At 44.1% G+C, this 19,428-nt stretch overlaps 2 protein-coding genes across 4 annotated transcripts in view; one reads left to right on the top strand and one right to left on the bottom strand.

Moving 5' to 3' along the window:
• The window catches only part of uox (urate oxidase), a 32,684-nt gene extending 25,778 nt beyond the window's left edge, over window positions 1-6,906 (bottom strand). Inside the window, exon 1 of the mRNA XM_073062536.1 lies at window positions 6,790-6,906. Within this exon, the coding sequence (XP_072918637.1) occupies window positions 6,790-6,822 (33 nt within the window). The 5' untranslated portion in view covers window positions 6,823-6,906. The remainder of the gene's footprint in view (window positions 1-6,789) is intronic.
• dnase2b (deoxyribonuclease II beta) overlaps window positions 1-19,428 on the top strand; it is a 48,360-nt gene that overhangs the window by 5,456 nt on the left and 23,476 nt on the right. The window contains exons 2-3 of one of the 3 annotated variants that reach the window (XM_073062534.1): window positions 5,452-5,532; window positions 7,659-7,719. The gene's annotated coding sequence lies outside the window, so the exon portion shown is untranslated. Of the gene's footprint in view, window positions 1-5,451; window positions 5,533-7,035; window positions 7,325-7,658; window positions 7,720-19,428 lie in introns of those variants that run through there. The other 2 variants (XM_073062533.1, XM_073062535.1) reach the window with 2 other exon arrangements.

The raw sequence follows: 19,428 nt of genomic DNA, 5'->3' as shown, positions 1-19,428 counted from the left end.
AGAAGACAAGCTCGCCTTTGTGGTTCCGAGGCTTTGCGGCCCTGTCGGTGAGCTGATTGTAAGCCAGTGCTGCCGACTGAAGCGTCGCGGGAGACAAATTGGAAAAATGGGCAAAAAAGTGGCAGATAGAGTGCAATGAATTTTGGTAAAAGGAACAATAGTGCACACTATTATCTGAATGTGGAGAAGGTTCAAACATCAGAGGTGTAGAGGGACTTAGGAGTCCTCATGCAAGACTCCCAGAAGTTTAAGAAGGCAAATGCAATGTTGCCATTTATTTCAAGGGGAATAGAATATAAAAGCAAGGAGATAATGCTGAGCCTTTATAAGACACTAGTCAGGCTGCACTTGGAATATTGTCAACAGTTTTGGGCCCCATATCTCAGAAAGGATGTGCTGTCATTGGAGAGAGTCCGGAGGAGGTTCAGAAGGATGATTCCAGGAATGAAGGGGTTAACACATGAGGAGTGGGTGTGATGACTGATTACTGCACAATGTTCGGTTCTATTCCATGGAATATCAATCCTAGAAAATGTGCAGGGAAGTGACAAGTGAGATTGTACCAGGCCATTGCTGTCTCCACCCTCCTCTTGAAGGTTAATTTACAGGTTGAGTCTGTGGTAGAGAAGGCGAAGGCAATGTCGACATTTATTTCAAGGAGAATAGAATCTAAAAGCAAGGAGATGATACTGAGCCTTTATAAGACACTAGTCAGGCTACTCTTGGAGTATTGTCAACAGTCTTGGCCCCATATCTCAGAAAGGATGTGTCGTCATTGGAGAGAGTCCAGAGGAGGTTCAGAAGGATGATTCCAGGAATGAAGGGCTTAACATATGAGGAGAGTTTGGCAGTTTTGGGCCTGTACTCACTGGAATTTAGAAGAATGCATGAGGATCTCACTGAAACCCACTAAATGTGGGTGGATGTGGCAAGAATGTTTCCTGTTGTGGGGTGTCCAGAACTAGAGGGCATCGCCTCAACATTATAAAATGACCCTTTAGAACAGAGCTCAGGAGGAATGTTTTTAGCCAGACAGCGGTGAATCTGTGGAATGCTCTGCCACAGACTGCAGTGGAGACCAAGCCCATGGGTATATTTAAGGTGGAAGTTGATAGTTTCCTGATCACTCAGGGCATCAAAGGATATGTATGGGTTGATTGGGATCCAAGATCAGCCATGATAGAATTTCGGTGTAGACTCAATGGGCTGAATAACCTGATTCTGCTCCTATGCCTTATAGTCTTATAATAAACCTGATTCTGATTCAAATATCTGCTTGCTTCAACCACATTCAGGCTCGCATTTGAATGTGGTTGGTGATCAGAGAAGAGACACCATGTTTCCTGAAAATGGAGGAACATTTCAGATGTCTAGGAATGGCAGGCCTCATTTTGAGAGCAGATATGTTGGAGGAACTGTGAGGAAAGGTTGTGTCCTTTCAAGTGACAGTGTGGGAAGATGTGTTGCCTGCATAGTTGTGGGAGTCAGTGAGTTTATAATGACTACCCATGGATAGCTTGCCTTCTGAGAGACAGACAGGGAGTGAAGGAGTCAGAAGCTGGTGCTGTAGCACAGCAGTGTGTGCAATAACTTCACAGTGCCCATGAACACCAATCGGGGTTCGATTCCGCCACTGCCTGTCAGCGATTTGTATGTTTTGCCTGAGACCAGGCGGGCTTTCTCTGGGTGCTCCAGTTTTCTCCTACATGCCGAAGATGTAAGGGCCAGTTTTGGGTTAGTGAGTTGTGAGCAAGCATATTGTTGCCGGGAGCGTGGCAACACTTGCAGGCGGTCCCCAGCACAATCCCCAGACTGTGTTGGTTATTAATGCAAAGCGACACATTTCACTGTATGTTTTGATGATTGATGATATATGTGACAAATAAATTTCTCCTTTTTTTCTAATTCAACCTAATTCTGCTCCCATGGCTTATTATCTGATGGTCTCTCTTTAGTGGGAGATGGTTCAATCGCGGGGTAGAAGCTGACCTTGAGCCTGGTGATACGTGTTTTCAGGCTTTTGTATCTTCTGCCTGATGGGAGAGGGGGAAGAGAGAATGTCTGGGGTGGGTGGGTGGGGTCTTTGATTGTGCTGGCTGCTTTACTGAGGCAGTGAGAGGTTGTGTTGGTTGATCACGTAAATGAGACATTTCTCTGTATGTTTCGCTGTTTCAACAGACATGCGACAAATAAAGCTAATCTTTATTCCAAATTTCCCAAATAAATTTAAGAGCAAGTGATTCAAATTTGCAAATTCTGCAAGGGTGCAGGAAGCAGCACCAACACAGCTGATGAAGAAACAGACAGTTGGGTGGGGCACCAGAGGAAGTATGGAACAAGAGATGTTGCAGATGCTGGAGGAATCAGCAGGCCAGGCAGAGTCTTTGGATGGGAATAAGCTGCTGACCTTTCAGACTGACACCCTTCATCAGAGTTCATGGATTGTTTCATGTAAGGAACAAATGTCCTGCGTTCCAGTCTCTCCCTGGTCTCTGAACTCTGTAAATGATCTATCCTCTTTGTCGACCTTCTCTTTTCCAGCCTTCAGTCCGTTCACATTTCCCCTCGCCCATCCCCATTGACAGCAAAACTTGTTTGCAACAACGTTTTACATCTCCACAATGTCTCTCCAAACACAAGACCATAAGTAAAAGGAGCAGAGCTGGGCCATTCAGCCCATCGAGTTTGCTCCATCATTCCATCATGGCTGATTTATTATCCCTCTCAACCCCATTCTTCTGCCTTCTCCCTGTAACTTTTGATGCCCTGACTAATCAAGAACATAACAGCAACAGGAGAAAATCTGCAGATGCTGGAGATCCAAAGCAGTACACACAAAATGTTGGAGGAACTCAGCAGGCCAGGCAGCATCTATGGAAAAGAGTAAACAGTTGATGTTTCAGGCCTTCATCAGAACTGTGGGTCTCAGCCTGAAACATTGACTGTTCACTCCTTTCCACAGATGCTGCCTGGCCTGCTGAGTTCCTCCAGCATTTTGTGTGTGTTGCTAAGAACCTATCAAACTCCACTTTAAATATACTCAATTACCTGGTCTCCACAGTAGTGTGTGGCAATGAATTTCACAGATTCACCATCCTCTGGCTAAAGAAATTCCTTCCCAGCTCTGTTCTAACCGGATGTCCCTCTATTCTGAGACTATGGTCTCTTGTCCAAGACTACCCCACCATAGGAAACATCCTCTCCACATCCACTCTAGGCTTTTAGATGTTCAATAAGTTTCATTGAGATCTGCCCTCATCTTCTAAACTCTAGTGAATACAGGCCCAGAACCATTAAGTGCTCCTTGTACATTAACCCTTTCATTCCCAGGATAATTTTCATGTACTTCCTCTGAACTTTATCCAATGCCAGTACATCTTTTCTTAGATCAGGGGTTTAAAGTTTCATGTTCTCCCCAGGTGTAGCTCATCTCTGGAGATCCTTCCTCTCCCAGGGATGAGGTCTTTGGAGCTTCTGCTGGCATTTCTGTACCTCTGGGTTTTCAAAGGACGGGGTTGCTAGCCCCATGCCCCACCCTCCTCCTTCCACAGCCACCTTTGGGACTGTCCATGGTGGAGTGACCCTGAAGGCACACATGGAATAATTGTCACGAGCTTTCCATGATCTCCACTGACAATAAACATCAACTCCGCAGAATCCAGGCTCCCATTCTTGGTGGTTGAAAGTTCTGTTTTGAACGTGGGGCTACAGAACGCTGATCAAAGTCACTTGGTTGTGGGACGTTCTTGCCATAGAATCACAATGTTGTGCTGCTACCCAGCGCCCATTTGGGCAGTGTGGGCTCATTGTATCTCAAAACAAATAACTAAAAATAAATACCCGGTTGTGCCAAACACAAAAATGAAAATCAAAATATTTCCCAGGAGTGAACTGAACAATAAAAATTGGGAAATACAAGGTCTGATTATACACATGCAACTATCTGTACAAGACAACACAATCCAGTGTGGTAAGAGGCCCTTCAGCCCAACTGATACCTTCCTAACCTAGTCCACCTTCCCTGCATTTGGCCCATATCCTTCTAAACCTTTCCTATCCATGTACCCGTTCAAGTGCCTTTAATGTTGTTGTACCCGTCTCTACCACTTTTATCCGCAGCTCATTTCACACACTGACCACTGTCTGGGTGAAAGCGTTGCCCCTCAGCCTCCTACTAAATCTCTCCACTCTCACTTTAAATCATCGCCCTTCAGTTCTCGATTCCACAACCCTGGGGATAAAGACTGCATACATTTACCCTATGTGCGCCCCTCATGATTTTACACATTTCTATAAAGTCACCTCTCATTAGCCTAAATTCAGAAAAAATGATTGGCATAAAGTATTCAATTTACAAATTACTTTAAGATCTCAACATAAGAATTAGGAGCAGGAGTAGGCCATCTGGCCCATTGAACCTGCTCAGCCATTCCATAAGATCATGTCTGATCTGGCCACAGATTCATCTCCACCTGCCTACCTTTTCCCCATAACACCTAATCCCCTACTAATCAAAAATCTATCCCACCTGTCTTAAATATATTTACTGAGGTAGCCTCTACTGCTTCACTGGGCAGAGAATTGCACAGATCCACCACTCTCTGGGAAAATCAGTTTCTCCTCATTTCCATCCTAAATCTATTCCCCTGAACCTTGAGGCTATGTCCCTTAGTTCTAGTCTCACCTAGCAGTGGAAACAACTTTCCTGCCTCTATCGCTTTCATAATTTTATATGTTTCTATAAGATCTCCTTTCATTCTTCAGAATTCCAGCAAGTACAGTCCCAAGCGACTCAATCTCTCCTCATAGTCTAATCCTCTCATCTCTGAAATCAACCTGGTGAACCTCCTCTGCACTGCCTCCAAAGCCAGTACATCCTTCCTCAAGTACGGAGACCAGAACTGCCCACAGTACTCCAGGTGGGGCCTCACCAGCACCCTGTACAGTTGCAGCATAACCTCCCTGCTCATAAATTCAATCCCTCTAGCAATGAAGGCCAACGTTCCATTTGCCTTCTTGATAGCCTGCTGCACCTGCAAACCAACCTTTTGTGATTCATGCACAAGCACTCCCAAGTCCCTCTGCACAGCAGCATGCTGCAGTTCTTTACCATTTAAATAATAATCTGCTCTTTCATTTTTCCTTCCAAAGTGGATGACCTTGCATTTACCAACATTGTACTCCATCTGCCAGACCCTTGCCCACTTACTTAGCCTATCTATACGCCTCTGCAGACTCTCCTTATCTTTTGCAAAGTTTGTTTTTCCACTCAGTTTAGTGTAACCCTCAGGTTCAGCTCACGGTTTAATCCAGGGGATGGCAGCCTCCAGCCTATAAGAAACTCAATCATACTGTGATTACTCTTTCTAAGAGGTTCCCTAACTACAAGATCACTAATTTTATCTGTCTCATTGCACATGACTAGATCTAAGATAACATGTTCCCTTGTAGGTTCAAGAAAGCCATCACGGATGCATTCTATGAAGTCCTCCTCAAGACTGCCTCGACCAACTTGATTCACCCAATCTATGTGTAAGTTAAAGACCCCATGATAACTGCTGTTCCATTCTCACATCCCTCAGGTATTTCTCTGTTTATTGCCTGTGCCACTGTAATGTTATTACTCAGTCGCCGACAGACAACTCTCACCAGTGATTTATTTCCCTTTCCGATTCCTAATCTCTACCCAGATGGATTCAACATTCTGCTCCATAGATTTTATAAGGTCTCTCACTATCTCCCTTATCTCATCCTTAATTAAGAGTGCTACCCCACTTCCATTACCTTCCTGCCTGTTCTTCCGTAATACGTGATATGCTTGGATATTTAATTCCCAATCCACTCCACCCTGCAACCACATCTCCATAATGGCCACTAAATCATACCCCTTTGTACTGATTTGTGCCACAAGTTCACTGACCTTATTTCAAATACTACAGGCATTTAGATAAAGTGTCCTTATACCCATTGTGCTTTTAAAAAATCTTGTAATCTTTTTCTCTTTTGTACTCGACTTTCCTTCACTCCACTCTTACTTTTCTCTTTTTTTATCTTCTGATTTTTCTTTATCAACATTTTTCTCTTTTACTTTATCCATACTTCTCCAATCTGCTGAACCCACCCCCTTACTATTTAGTTTAAGGCCCTATCCACAGCCCTAGTTATGCAATTCACTAGGATCCAAGTCCAATCACGGTTCAGGTGGAGCCCGTCCCTTTAGTAAAACTCCCTCCTTCCCCAATACTGGTGCCATTTTCCCATGAATTCAAACCCACTTCTCCCACACCAATCCTTGAGCCACACATTTAACTTTCTAATCTTCTTGACCCTGTGCCAGTTTGCACATGGCTCAGGTAGGAATCCAGAGATTACTACCTTTTTGGTTCTGCTTTTTAATTTAGTCCCTCACTGCTCAAATTCCCTCAGCAGAACTTCTTTCCTCATTCTGCCTACATCGTTGATACCCACATGGACATGACAACTGGATCTATCCCCTCCCGCTGCAAATTCCTCTGCAGGTCAGATAAGATGTCCGCAACCCGGGCACCAGGCAGGCAACACAGCCTTCGGGATTCTCTATCCTCGCGACAGAGAACTCTGTCTATTCCCCAGACTATACTACCCCAATTACCACTACATTTCTCTTATCTCTCCCCTCTGTGATGAAACAGTTAAAAAGTAAATCAAAAACCACCATTAATTTCTAAATCATGTTCCAAAACTATAATAGTTATTTTTCTTTGGCAACATATAGTAACAATTGGATAATGTATGATTTCGTCGACCTACCTTTTTATAACTGGGATCGTACATGCTGGACATTTTGCTTGGAGAATGACAATGTGTCTGTCGTTGAGGATGGTATTTTTAGTGATAACTGTCACTCCTGTATGTCTTATAGTTCACTTACCCCATAGTTAATAATTAAATCTGAGGTTCCAGCTAATTTTGACAGAAGAACTGGGAAATTTCATTGGATTATATTTTATCTCAGGTTGGGTTGACCTTCTTTCAACACGACTTATAGAACTGACGAACTTCTATAGATGTGTGGTGGAGAGTATATTGACTGGCTACATCACAGCCTGGTATGGAAACACCAATGCCCTGGAATGGAAAACCCTACAAAAAGTAGTGGATACAATCCAGTCTATCATGGGTACCCCCTCCGTTGAGCACATCTACGTGGAGCGCTGTTGCAGGAAAGCAGCATCCATCATCAGGGACCCCCACCATCTCTCTTCTCACTGCTGCCTCAGGGCTCACACCACCAGGTTCAGGAACAGTTATCACCCCTCAGCCATTAGGGTCTTGAACTAGAGGGGTAAGTTCACTCAACTTCACTCATTCCAAACCTGAACTGTTCCTACAACCTATGCACTCGCTTTTAAGGACCCTTCATCTCATGTTCTTGATATTTATTGCAGATTTATTTATTATTATTTAGTTTTTTTCATTTTGTATTTGCACAGTTTGATATCTTTTGCACATTCCTTGTTTGTCCGGCTTGTTGTATGTAGCTTTTCATTGATATCTATTGTGCCTCTTTGTATTTGTTGTGAATGCCCACAGAACATTAATCCCAGGGTTGGATATAGTGATATATATATAAATTTACTTTGAACTTTGATAACCCACCCATTTTGTGTTTGCTTCAGCCCCCAGCTCTACAAGAAGGACATAGTGCAAAGAGATCTTTCTTTTCGCGGACCCCACCGTGTGAGTTGATGGACTGAACTGTTTGGGATTGTATAGCATGGGGTGTCTTTCAGGAGTTAAGGGATAGGGGTAGCAGACAGGTAATACAAATGAGAATTGCTGGCACCGACCCAACCCGGGAGAGGCAGACGGCAGGCTCGCGACTCGACCCAGGGCGGAGGATAGGCAGGAACTGCATAAAGAGACAGAAACAAGAGGTCAGGCATGGGAATACCAACAGAGGCTCGGAGGAGTTACTGAGTGACACCATAAGGCAGATCATTGTCTCCAACACAATGACTCTGCCAAGGAACTGATTCTAAATCTATGATTTAGATAATCATAGAATGCAGGAAACGTGTCATTCACAAGTAACTTGACAAGATTAAACCAAAAACACAAGGGCTTAATGGCTCTAGTTAAGATAACAATTAGTAAATACAGGTGCTCAAGAACCCGAGAAGCTCAACGCTCTACAACAGGCTGCAGAGGCTGCAGGGTTTATAACACTTCTATTAATAGTAAAATGATGAATACATGTAAATATGCCACAGGGCTCATCATTTCTCCTTAAAGAAGTACAAAATTATTGTTACTATTTCATTAATCAATGATAATCCCTGGTCAAAATTACCATGCCATGCAAGAGAGTTTTTCAGAAGGTTACCATTGATTTGGGCACACACTCTCAATAAGGTTCGAAACTCCTGGCATAGGGGAAAGGCTTAAATGGAAAAAGAAGAAGAATAGGCCTTAACTCAGCAGTGGAGTTATCGGGGCACCATCATGACGGTGTTTCAGTAGCAAGCTATTCTTGTTTTTACCAGGCCGAGTTGCTAGCTCGACACTCAACCCGACTTGGATTCGAACTCAGGAACCTTTGCTCTGGAGTTCGGAGCTGATATTATTGCGCCACCAAGCGGGACTTAAATAGGACTCCAGGGAAAAGCTTTTCACACAGAAGGTGACGGGCACATGGAGGTGCTAAGGTCTCAGAGTCATAGAGCCAAACAGCACAAAAACAAGCCCTTCGGCCCAACTAGTCCATGCTGACTATTGAATGCATCCCTAGTACAAGAAGAGAAACTCTTGACCTCATAATCCACATGTATGTTCTTGCACCTTAACGTTTACCTACACTGCACTTTCTCTGTAGCTGTTTCACTTTATTCTGCATTACTGTTGTTTTACCTTGTTCTACTGTGTAACGATCTGATCTGTATGAACAGTTTGCAAGACAAACTTTTCACTCTATCTCAGGCCATGTGACAAAAATAAACCAAATCCAATACCAGACATATCCAAACTTGTCCCACTTGCCCCATTTGGCCTATAATTCTCTAAACCTTTCAAGAAGGAAGGTTGTAAAAAGAGGAAGTGGTAGAGAGCAGATACAACTGGTTCATTTTGGTAGGTCAAATATGATGGCAGAATATAGTATTCGTGGTAAGACTCTTGGCAGTGTGGAGGATCAGAGGGATCTTGGGGTCTGAGTCCATAGGACGCTCAAAGCAGCTGCGCAGGTTGACTCTGTGGTTAAGAAGGCGTACGGTGTATTGGCCTTCATCAATCATGGGATTGAGTTTAGGAGCCGAGAGGTAATGTTGCAGCTATATAGGACCCTGGTCAGACCCCACTTGGAGTACTGTGCTCAGTTCTGGTCGCCTCACTACAGGAAGGATGTGGAAGCCATAGAAAGGGTGCAGAAAAGATTTACAAGGATGTTTCCTGGACTGGGGAGCATGCCTTATGAGATTAAGTTGAGTGAACTCGGCCTTTTCTCCTTGGAGCGAAGGAGGATGAGAGGTGACCTGAGAGGCGTTGATCGTGTCAGAGGCTTTTTCCCCAGGGCTGAAATGGTTGCCACAAGAGGACACAGGTTTAAGGTGCTGGGGAGTAGGTACAGAGGAGATGTCAGGGATAAGTTTTTTACTCAGAGTGTGGTGAGTGCGTGGAATGGGCTGTTGGCAATAGTGGTGGAGGCGGATACAATGGGGTGTTTTAAGAAGGTTTTAGATAGGTACATGGAGCTTAGTAAAATAGAGGGCTATAGGTAAGCCTAGTAATTTCCAAGGTAGGGACATGTTCGGCACAACTTTGTGGGCCAAAGGGCCTGTATTGTGCTATAAGTTTTCTATGTTTCTATGTCTCAAAGTTCACAGTAAATTTATTATCAAAAAATATCTATGCCTCTATATACAACCCTGAGATTCATTTTCTTGTGGGCAATCACAGTAAAAAGAAGAAACACAATAGAATTAATGAAAGACCACACCTAACACGACAGACAAACATTGAATGTGCAAAAACAACTGTGCAAATTCAAAAAGGAGATTAAAAATAATGATAAATAAATACGCAATAAATATCTATCGAATACATGAGATGAAGTGTCCATAACTTGTGGGAACAGTAGTTCAGTGATGGGGTGAGTGAAGTTATCCCCTCTGGTTCAGGAGCCTGATGGCTGAGGGGTAATAACTGTTCCTGAACCTGGTGGTTTGGGACCTGAGGCTCCTGTACCTTCTTCCTGGTGGCAGCAGTGAGAAGAGAGCATGGCCCAGACGGTTCTTGATGATAGATGATGCTCTCCTGTCACAGCACATATTGTAGATGTGCTCAGTGGTGGGGAGGGCTTTACTGTGATGGACTGAGCCATATTCACTACTGTTTGCAAGGATTTCCATACAAGGATATTGGTGTTTCCATACCAGGCATGATGCAAACCATCGTAAACTCTCCATCACACACCTATAGAAGTTTGTCAAGGTTTTAGATGTCATGCCGAATCTTTGCAAACACCTTAGAAAGGAGAAGCACTGCCAAGCTTTCTTTATAATGACATTTGAAAGACTGTTGGACAAGGACAGGGACGGGAAAGATCCAAAGGGATGTGGGCTAAATGCGAGTAAATGGGACCAGCTCAGGAAGACACACCTTAGCCCCGTAGCACTTCCATCTATTGACTCCCTGCTTTTCACCCCAATTCCGCTCTCCCCCTTCTGAACAGGACCACCTATCACCTGCGGTATCCTGTCCCAACCCTTCCCGTAGCTCTTCATACACAGAAAGGTACCAGTAAAGGATCTTACCCACCCTGCTCATGGACTGTTTCTCCCACTCTCATCAGGGAGAAGGCTCACCACTACCACCAGACTCGAAGACAGTTACTTTCCCCAAGCAATGAGGCTGATCAACACCTCGACCCACTGACTCACACCTCCACACCCCCAACCACCACTACTTTATCATTTCCTGTCAGTCACCTTATGTACAGACACTCCTGTGCCTAGCGTCACTTTATGGGCATACTAAGATAGATAAGTATACTCATTGACTTGGGTTCCATAATTATCTGTGGCAATGGATAGCTTAGATTCATCACCCTCAGCTAAAGAAATTCCTCCTTATCTCTGTTATAAAGGGACATCCTTGTATTCTGAGGTGTGCCCTCTTGTCTTAGATGAAACATCCTCTCCACATCTACTCTACTAGACCTTTCAATATTCAAGTTCAAGTTTAATTGTCATTCAACCGTACATGAGTACCCATGGATACAGCCAATATTTAATAGGTTTCAATGAGATTCACCCCTCATTCTTCTGAACTCCAGAGCCATCAAACGCTCCCCATACATTAACCCTTTCATTCCCAGGATCATTCTCATGAACCTCCTCTGCACCCTCTCCAATGCCAGCACATCCTTCCTTAGATTTTTTTTTGTGTGCCATACTCTGCCAGAGCCTCGGACACCACTTATTTTTTTTCAAGTGGTTGTCTTGGAGGAGAGATTCTGTGAGTGGTCCCCCACATCCCCCACGTCCTTCTCCCACGTCTTTCTTAGATAGGGGTCCTAAAGCTACTCACGAGACTTCGGATGCGGTCTGACCAATGCCTTATAAAGCCACATCATTACACCCCTGCTTTTGTATTTGAGCTCTCTCGAAATGAAGGCTAACATTTACTTTCCTTACCACTGATTCAACCTGCAAGTTAACCTTTAGGAAACCCTGCATGAGGACTCTCAAGTCCACTTGCACCCCCATCGCTGAATTTTCTACCCGTTCAGTCTATGCCTTTACTCAGATACATAAAGTGTAATAGAGAGGCGAGAGTGGATATCGGACTGCTGGAAAATGACACTGGAGAGGCAGTAATGGGGGACAAGGAAATGGCGGATGACTAGAGGGCACAGCTTCAGAATAGAAGGGTGTTCATTTAGAACAGAAATTAGGAGGAATTTATTTTTAGGGGAAGTCAAAGAGAAGTAATATGAAAACATTGAATTACAGTAATGTCTACAGATGCTTCATTTACACCCACACCAAATTAATAATCACACAGTCACACCTACCAGCCTATAGATAGATATTTAACCAGTTAAGTATCATAGGGGATTCTATTCTATTCTCTAGGGTAATGCCCATGTGTTCTTCTGCAAATGTTGGGAGGTTTTAAATTACTGTCAACTTCCTCAATGTTTACCTTGTCATAAGACACCTCCCTATGTCCACTCTCAGACCTGGGGCTTAGATACCCAGGGCAAGTGTGATCACAAAGAGCACTGCAGCACAGAAACAGGCCCTTTGGCCCATCTAGCCTCGTCCAATCGCTCTGCACCGGGACCATAGCCCTCCATACCCATCCCATCTCCATATTTAACCAAGTTTCTCTTAAATGTTGAAGTCAAACCCACATCTATCACTTTCATTGGCAACTAGTTCCACATTTTCACCATCTTCTGAGTGAAGAACTTCCCCCTCATGTTCCCTTAAACATTTCACCTTTATTCCTTAACCCACGGCCTCTAGTTCTGGTCTCACCCAACCTCAGTGGAAAAAGCCTGCTTGCGTCCGCCCTGTCTATACCTCTCATAATTTTGTAAACCCCTGACAAATCTCCCCTCATTCTCTCCTCAAGTCCCGGCAACAGCTTTGTAAATCTTCCCTATAATTTTTCAATCTTATAGATATCTTTCTGTATTGAACCTTGCACCTTATTGTCTGCCTGTACTGAGATGAGGTCTCCATCAGTCAGGATCGACCATGGATGTTGTGTCCTAGCTGTCTAGATATGCAAGTCAGGGCAGTACGATATGGAGAACAAGCTGTTGCCCGTGTAGCAGGCTCCCCTTCTCCAAGCATCTGATGAACTCGAAATAACAGTAGAAACTGATACAGTTCGACACCAGCAGCATTGCAGGAGTTGACAGTCGGCAGTGAACTCGATGTAGGACTGCCTTAGGGGCTCCAGCTTTTTCCCTCAGGGTTTACTCCCAAATCCTTCTCCATGAGTGGGTATAGCCACAAGGCAGTGGAGGGTTATGATCATAGTTATCTTTCTCGTAGATGAGCTGCCACCCATTTCTGAAAAGCCCCATCTGCCCAATGCAACTGGTTTTAAGGCACCAGTAACCTGCCTTTGCCCCTTCTCCTGTCAGTAGCAATGGTTCCACCAGGCTTAGCAACTAAACCATACGTGAACGCCAGGAGTTGGACTTGGTTGTCAGAGGGTATTTGAGGCGCACACCATTGGGAGCATTTAATAGGTAGTGGGAGCTTAACCCCACCACTACCACCATCTATGACAACCTTAAGGAACTACACTGCACCCCTCTGTAAATGTAACACTTCATTCTGCATCCAGTATCAAGGACACCCTCTCCCCATACAGGGCATGCTCTCTTCTCACTGCTACCATCAAAAAGGAGATACAGGACCCTTAGTTTACACACCACCAGGTTCAGGAACAGTTATAACCGCTCAACCATTAGGCTTCTGAACCAGAGGAGATGACGTCAATCGCCTCAACACAGAACTGACTCTACAACTCATGGATTTACTTTAAAGTTCTCTACAACTGACTTTCTCGATACTTACTGCTTATTGATAGACTAAGTGATTTACTGATTTTATTTTTGTATTTGCACAGTTTGTTGTCATTTGTCTATCCTGGTGTGTGTGGCCTTTCAATGATTCTATTGTGTTTCTTTGTATTTACTGTGAATGCCGGCAAGAAGATGAATCTCAGGGTTGTATATGGTGACGTACACGTATCTTGCTTTGAAATTGATCTTATTCCTTTGTCCTGCTTAAATACACTGATTGCTGAATTGATCCACCTGGATGAAACGCAGGACAAAGTTTTCCACTGTACCATGGTGCAGATGCGACATGCATTTCCACTGTACCTTGGTGCAGACATTTCCACTGTACCTTGGTGAGGGTGTGGAACAAGTGCCGGCAGAAGTGGTGGATGTGGGTTTGATTTCAACAATTAAGAGAAGTTTGGATAGGTGCACGGATGGGAAGGGTATGGGGCGCTGCAGTCTGGGTGCAGGTTGATAGGAGTAGATGGAGTTATATCTTGGCATAGACTAGAGGGGCTGTAGGGCCTGGTTTTGCTGTAGGGTTCCATGAATCAACTGATTTATAATGCACGTGGGATGCTGCCTGACCTGCAGAGTTTTCCTGGCACCTTTCTGTCGTGCAGCCAATTCATTTCACACTCTCATCTCGTCTGTGGGGCCGTGAATCTAGACTTCAGCCACCTCACAGGCAGGGAATATTCAAATATCTCTCAAATTTCAGAAGTTCAAAGATGTACCACAGGCTACTGTGGGAGGTGAGGGAGGAGATTGCTGAGCCTCTGGCGATGATCTTTACATCATCAATGAGGATTGGAGGGGTTCCAGAGGATCGGAGAGTTGCAGATGTTGCTCCCTTATTCAAGAAAAGGAGTAGAAAAAGCCCAGGAAATTATAGACCAGTGAGTCTCACTTCTGCGGTTAGTAAGTTGATGGAAAAGATCCTGAGAGGCAGGATTTATGAACATTTGGAGAGCTATAATATGATTAGGAGTAGTCAGCATGGTTTTGTAAAGGGCAGGTCGTGCCTTACGGGCCTGATTGAATTTTTGAGGATGTGACTAAATACATTGATGAAGGAAGAGTAGTAGATGTAGTGTATGTGGATTTCAGCAAGAGCCTGATATTTGAGGGGTGGTAACTGTTCCTGAACTCAGTAGTGTGGGTCCTGAGGCTCCTGTACCTTCTTCCTGATAGCAGCAGTGAGGTGGGGCTCCTGTAGAATGGATGAAGTGCTGCTTGTCGATATGCTCAGTGGTGGAGAGGTCTTTTCCTGTGTTGGATTGGGCTGTCTCCACCACTTTTTAAAAAACTTTTGTGTTCTTGTAGATTAGTGTTTCCATACCAGGCTGTGATACAACCAGTAAGGAAACTCTCCACTGTGTGTCTATAACTGTGAGCATTGTGGGCATTTATGGGCTCTTTATCAAAGAAGAGATGTGCTGGCATTTGAAACAGAGGGTCCAGAGGAGGTTCATGAGAATAATTCCAGGAATTAAAGGGTTAACATGAAGAATCTCTGATGCCTCTGGGCTAGTTCTTGCTGGTCGTTAGAAGGATGGGGGGGGGATCTCATTGAAATAATGTTATGATATGTTATGATTGATGTGGGAGATTTTAGTGTGTGTGTGTGTGTGTGTGTGTGTGTGTGTGTGTGTGTGTGTGTGTGTGTGTGTGTGTGTGTGTGTGTGTGTGTGTGTGTGTGTGTGTGTGTGTGTGTGTGTGTGTGTGTGTGTGTGTGTGCCCTTAACTCCTGGTGGAGTCATTGGGGTACCATCATGACAAGCTTTTTTTGAACCGATCTTTTTGGTGTTTGTTCATCATACGGCGTGTCTTGGGCATCTGAAGCCTGGTGGAGCCCATCCCTCTCCAGGTTTATTTTACGCGGTCGGTTGACACTCAACCCAGGCACGGATGGAGAGTGTGCAAGGGAGCGGGCCGGATTTGAACTCGGGACCTCTCGCCCCGAAGTCCAGCAAAGTCTACGCCACCAGCCAGTAGATTGGGGAAATCAGGTTCACGCTGGATCCCAAGAGAGACAATTGAGATTGAGCCTTTGAGGTGCCTTTTTAGAGCAGCTTGTGGTTGAGCCCACCAGGGTGTCAGTTATTCTGGACTGGGTGTTGTGCTTTATTTGATTAGGGGGTTTAAAGTAAAAGAATGCTTAGGAGGCAGTTATCATAATATGATAGAATTCGCCCTGCAACTTAAGAGGGGGAAGCTAAAGTCAAATGTATCAGTATTACAGAGGAGTAAAGGGAATTACAGAGGCATGAGAGAGGAGCTGGCCAAAGTTAATTAGTAGGAGGGACTAGAAGGGATGATGGTAGAACAGCAATGGCTGGAGTTTCTGGGAGCAATTTGAAAGGCACAAGATAGATAAATCCTGAAGAAGAAGAAGAATTCTCAAAGCAAGATGACACGACCATGGCTGACGAGGGAAGTCAAAGCCAACATTAAACCCTAAAGCAATAGAGGGAATATAATACAGCAAAATTCAGTGGGAAGTGAGAGAATTGGGAAGCTTTCAAAAACCAACAGAAAGTAACTAAAAAAGCCATAAGGAGGGAAAATATGAAATATGAAGGTAAATTAGCCAATAATCTCAAAGAAGATATCAAAAGTTTTTTTTTCAGATGTATAAAGTGTAAAAGAGAGTTGTGAGTAGATATCAGATCACTGGAAAATGATACCGGAGAGGTAGTAATAGGGACAAGGAAATAGCAGATGAACTGAATAAGTATTTTCATCAGTCTTCACTGTGGAAGACAGAAGCAGTGTGTCAGAAGTTCAAGGTGGGGGGGGGCAGAAGTGAGTGAAGTTGCCTTTACTAGGGAGAAGGTAGTTAGGAAGCTGAAAGGTCTGAAGGTAGATAAGTTAACTGGATGAGATGGACTCCATCTGAGGGTTTTGGAAGAGGTAGCTAAAGAGATTGTGGAGGCATCAGAAATGATCTTTCAGGAATCAGTAGATTCAGGCATTGTTCTCAAGGGCACAAAAATTGCAAATGTCACTTCACTCTTCAGCAGGGGAAGAGGCAGAAGAAAGGAAACTACAGGCCAGTTAGTATGACCTCAGCGGTTGGGAGACGTTGGAGTCAATTGATGAGGATGTGGTTCTGTGGTACTTAGAGGCACATGATAAAATAGGGCATAGTCAGCATGGTTCCCTCAAGGGAAAATCTTATATGACAAATCTGTTGGGAATCTTTGAAGAATTAACAAGTATTTTAAACAGGGGAAAATCGGTCAATGTTGTTTACTTGGATTTTCAGAAGGCTTTTGACAAGGTGCCACATATGAGGCTGCTTAACAAAATAAGAGCCCATGGTATTTCAGGAGAGATAAGATTACAAGAGCAGTGCTGATTGGCGGGACGCAAAGAGTGGGAATAAAAGGGGTTTATTCAGATTGGCTGCTGGTGACAAACGGTGTTCCTCAGGGGTTGGGACCGCTTCTTTTCACGTTATATGTCAATAGTTTGGATGATGGAATTGATGGCTTTGTGGCCAAGGTTTTAGATGATACAAAGAAAGGCGGAGGGGCGATTGTGTTGGGGAAGCAGGGAGGCTACAGAGCAAAGAAACGGGAAATGGAATATAGTGCAGGGAAGTGTATGGTCATGTACCTAGGGAGAAGGAATAAAAGCATAGACTATTTCTAAACAGGGAGAAAATTCAAAACTTAGGAGTACAAAGGGACTTGGGAGTCCATTCGCTAAAGGTTAACTTGCAGGTTGAACACGAGGAAATCTGCAGATGCCGGAAATTCAAGCAACACACACAAAATGCTGGTGGAACACAGCAGGCCAGGCAGCATCTATAGGAAGAAGCACAGTCGATGGTTCAGGCCGAGACCCTTCGTCAAGACTCACGACGTCCTGACGAAGGGTCTCAGCCCGAAACGTTGACTGTACTTCTTCCTACAGATGCTGCCTGGCCTGCTGCATTCCACTTGCAGGTTGAGTCGGTTATGAGGAAGGCGAATGCAATGTTGGAATTAATTTCCGGAGAACCAGAATATAAAAGCAAGGATGTAACTCTGAGGCTTTATAAGGCACTGTTGAGGCCTCACTTGGAGTATTGTGAGTAACTTTGGACCCTGATCTAAAAAGGATGTGCTGACATTGGAGAGGGCTCAGAGGAGGTTCAAAAGAATGATTCTGGGAATCAAAGGGTTAATATATGAGGAGCATGGCTCTGGGCCTGTCCTTGGTGGAATCTAGAAGAAAGTGGGGTGGGGGAACTCACTGAAGCCTATTGAATGTTTAATGGCAAAGATAGAGTGGATGTGGATAGGATGTTTCCTATAGTGGGGGAGTCTAGGACCAGCAGACCCACCCTCAGAATAGAGAAATCCATTTAGAACAGAGATGAAGAGGAATTTCTTTAGCCAGAGGGTAGAGAATCTGTGGAATTCATTGTCACAGACTGCTGTATTGGCCCACTATATTTAAAGTGGAGGTTGACAGATTCTTGATTAGCCAGGGCTTCAAAGGTTACGGGAAGAAGGCAGGAGAGTGGGGTTGAGAGGGATGATAAATCCATCATGATGGAACGTCGGAGTAGACTTGATGGGTCAGTGCCTGATCCTGCTCAAATGTCTTCTGGTCCTATGGACTCTGGTCACCCCACAGTCGAGGAGCTGTCATCTCTCTCACAGACCAGAAACACACACTCTTCAGTTCCGGGTAGGACAGGATGCAGCATGCACCGGTAACAATCCCCTGGAGGATGATAGGGGACAAAAATATGCCGTGTTTGCCTAAAGTGTTTCACTTCTTCCCCTTTGTTCAGGCACGTGTGAGGTGTTAACATTCAGACTTTTTCACATAGACAACATTTTATCATCCAAGTTTTTGGATAGGGTAACATTGCTTAAATTACTGGACTTGTCTCCAAAAGGATGCTCGTCCAGTGGTTCAAATCCCACGATGAACTGGCAGTAGCTTCACTGTCTGGTACAGAGGGGCCACTGCGCAGGATCAGAGAAAGCTGCTGAGGGTTGTAAACTCAGCCAGTTCCATCATGAGCACTGGTCTCCCCAGCATCCAGGAAGCCTCTTCTCATTACTATCAGCAAGGAGGAGGTACAGGAGCCTGAAGACATATATTCAATGTTTTAGGAACAGCTTCTCCCCCTCTGTGGTCCATGAATCCATGAATACAACCTCACTATTTTGTTCTCTTTTTTATAACTTTTAAAAATATATTCTTATAATAATTTATAGTAATTTTTATGTATTGCACTCTACTGCTGTTGCACAACATACACTATGTCAGTGACAATAAACCTGATTCTGATCCGACTTGCGGGCTGCCCCAGCCCATCCTTTGATTGTGTTGGCTGTTTCACGTATATTTCAATGTACGTGTGAGAATTGAATGAGAAATGCAGAGATTCTGCAGATACTGGAAATCCAGAGGTCCTGAAGAAGGGTCTCGGCCCGAAACATCGACTCTTTATTCCTTTACAGGTGTCCCCTACCTGGGGTCCATGGACACCATTGTTAATGGTCAGGCTCTGTGCCATAAAGGTTTTGAACACCTGATTTCCTTTGATGCTGCTAGACCCTCTGAGTTCCTCCAGCGTTTTGTGTGTGTTAAATAAATGAATCTGAATCTGATTCTGGTTCGTGTTCTATGTCTAAAAGCTGAATCCAGTTCTATTTTCTTTCAAAATTATAAAAAAGTTAGGAACTCCGGAGGGACGAAGCTTCACATCACAGCTGCAATTTTTCAAATTTCTAAAATTCAAAGTTAAAAGTAAATTTATTATCAAAGTACATATAATGTATGTCACTATACAGTGCCAAGATATGCTTTCTTGCAGGCATACACAATAAATACATAGAAATACAATGGAG

Source organism: Hemitrygon akajei, chromosome 12 (assembly GCF_048418815.1).
Source record: "Hemitrygon akajei chromosome 12, sHemAka1.3, whole genome shotgun sequence".
Taxonomy (NCBI): Eukaryota; Metazoa; Chordata; class Chondrichthyes; order Myliobatiformes; family Dasyatidae; genus Hemitrygon; species Hemitrygon akajei.
The sequence above is the reverse complement of the archived record's forward strand: the minus strand, read 5'-3'. Positions and strand labels throughout refer to the sequence as shown.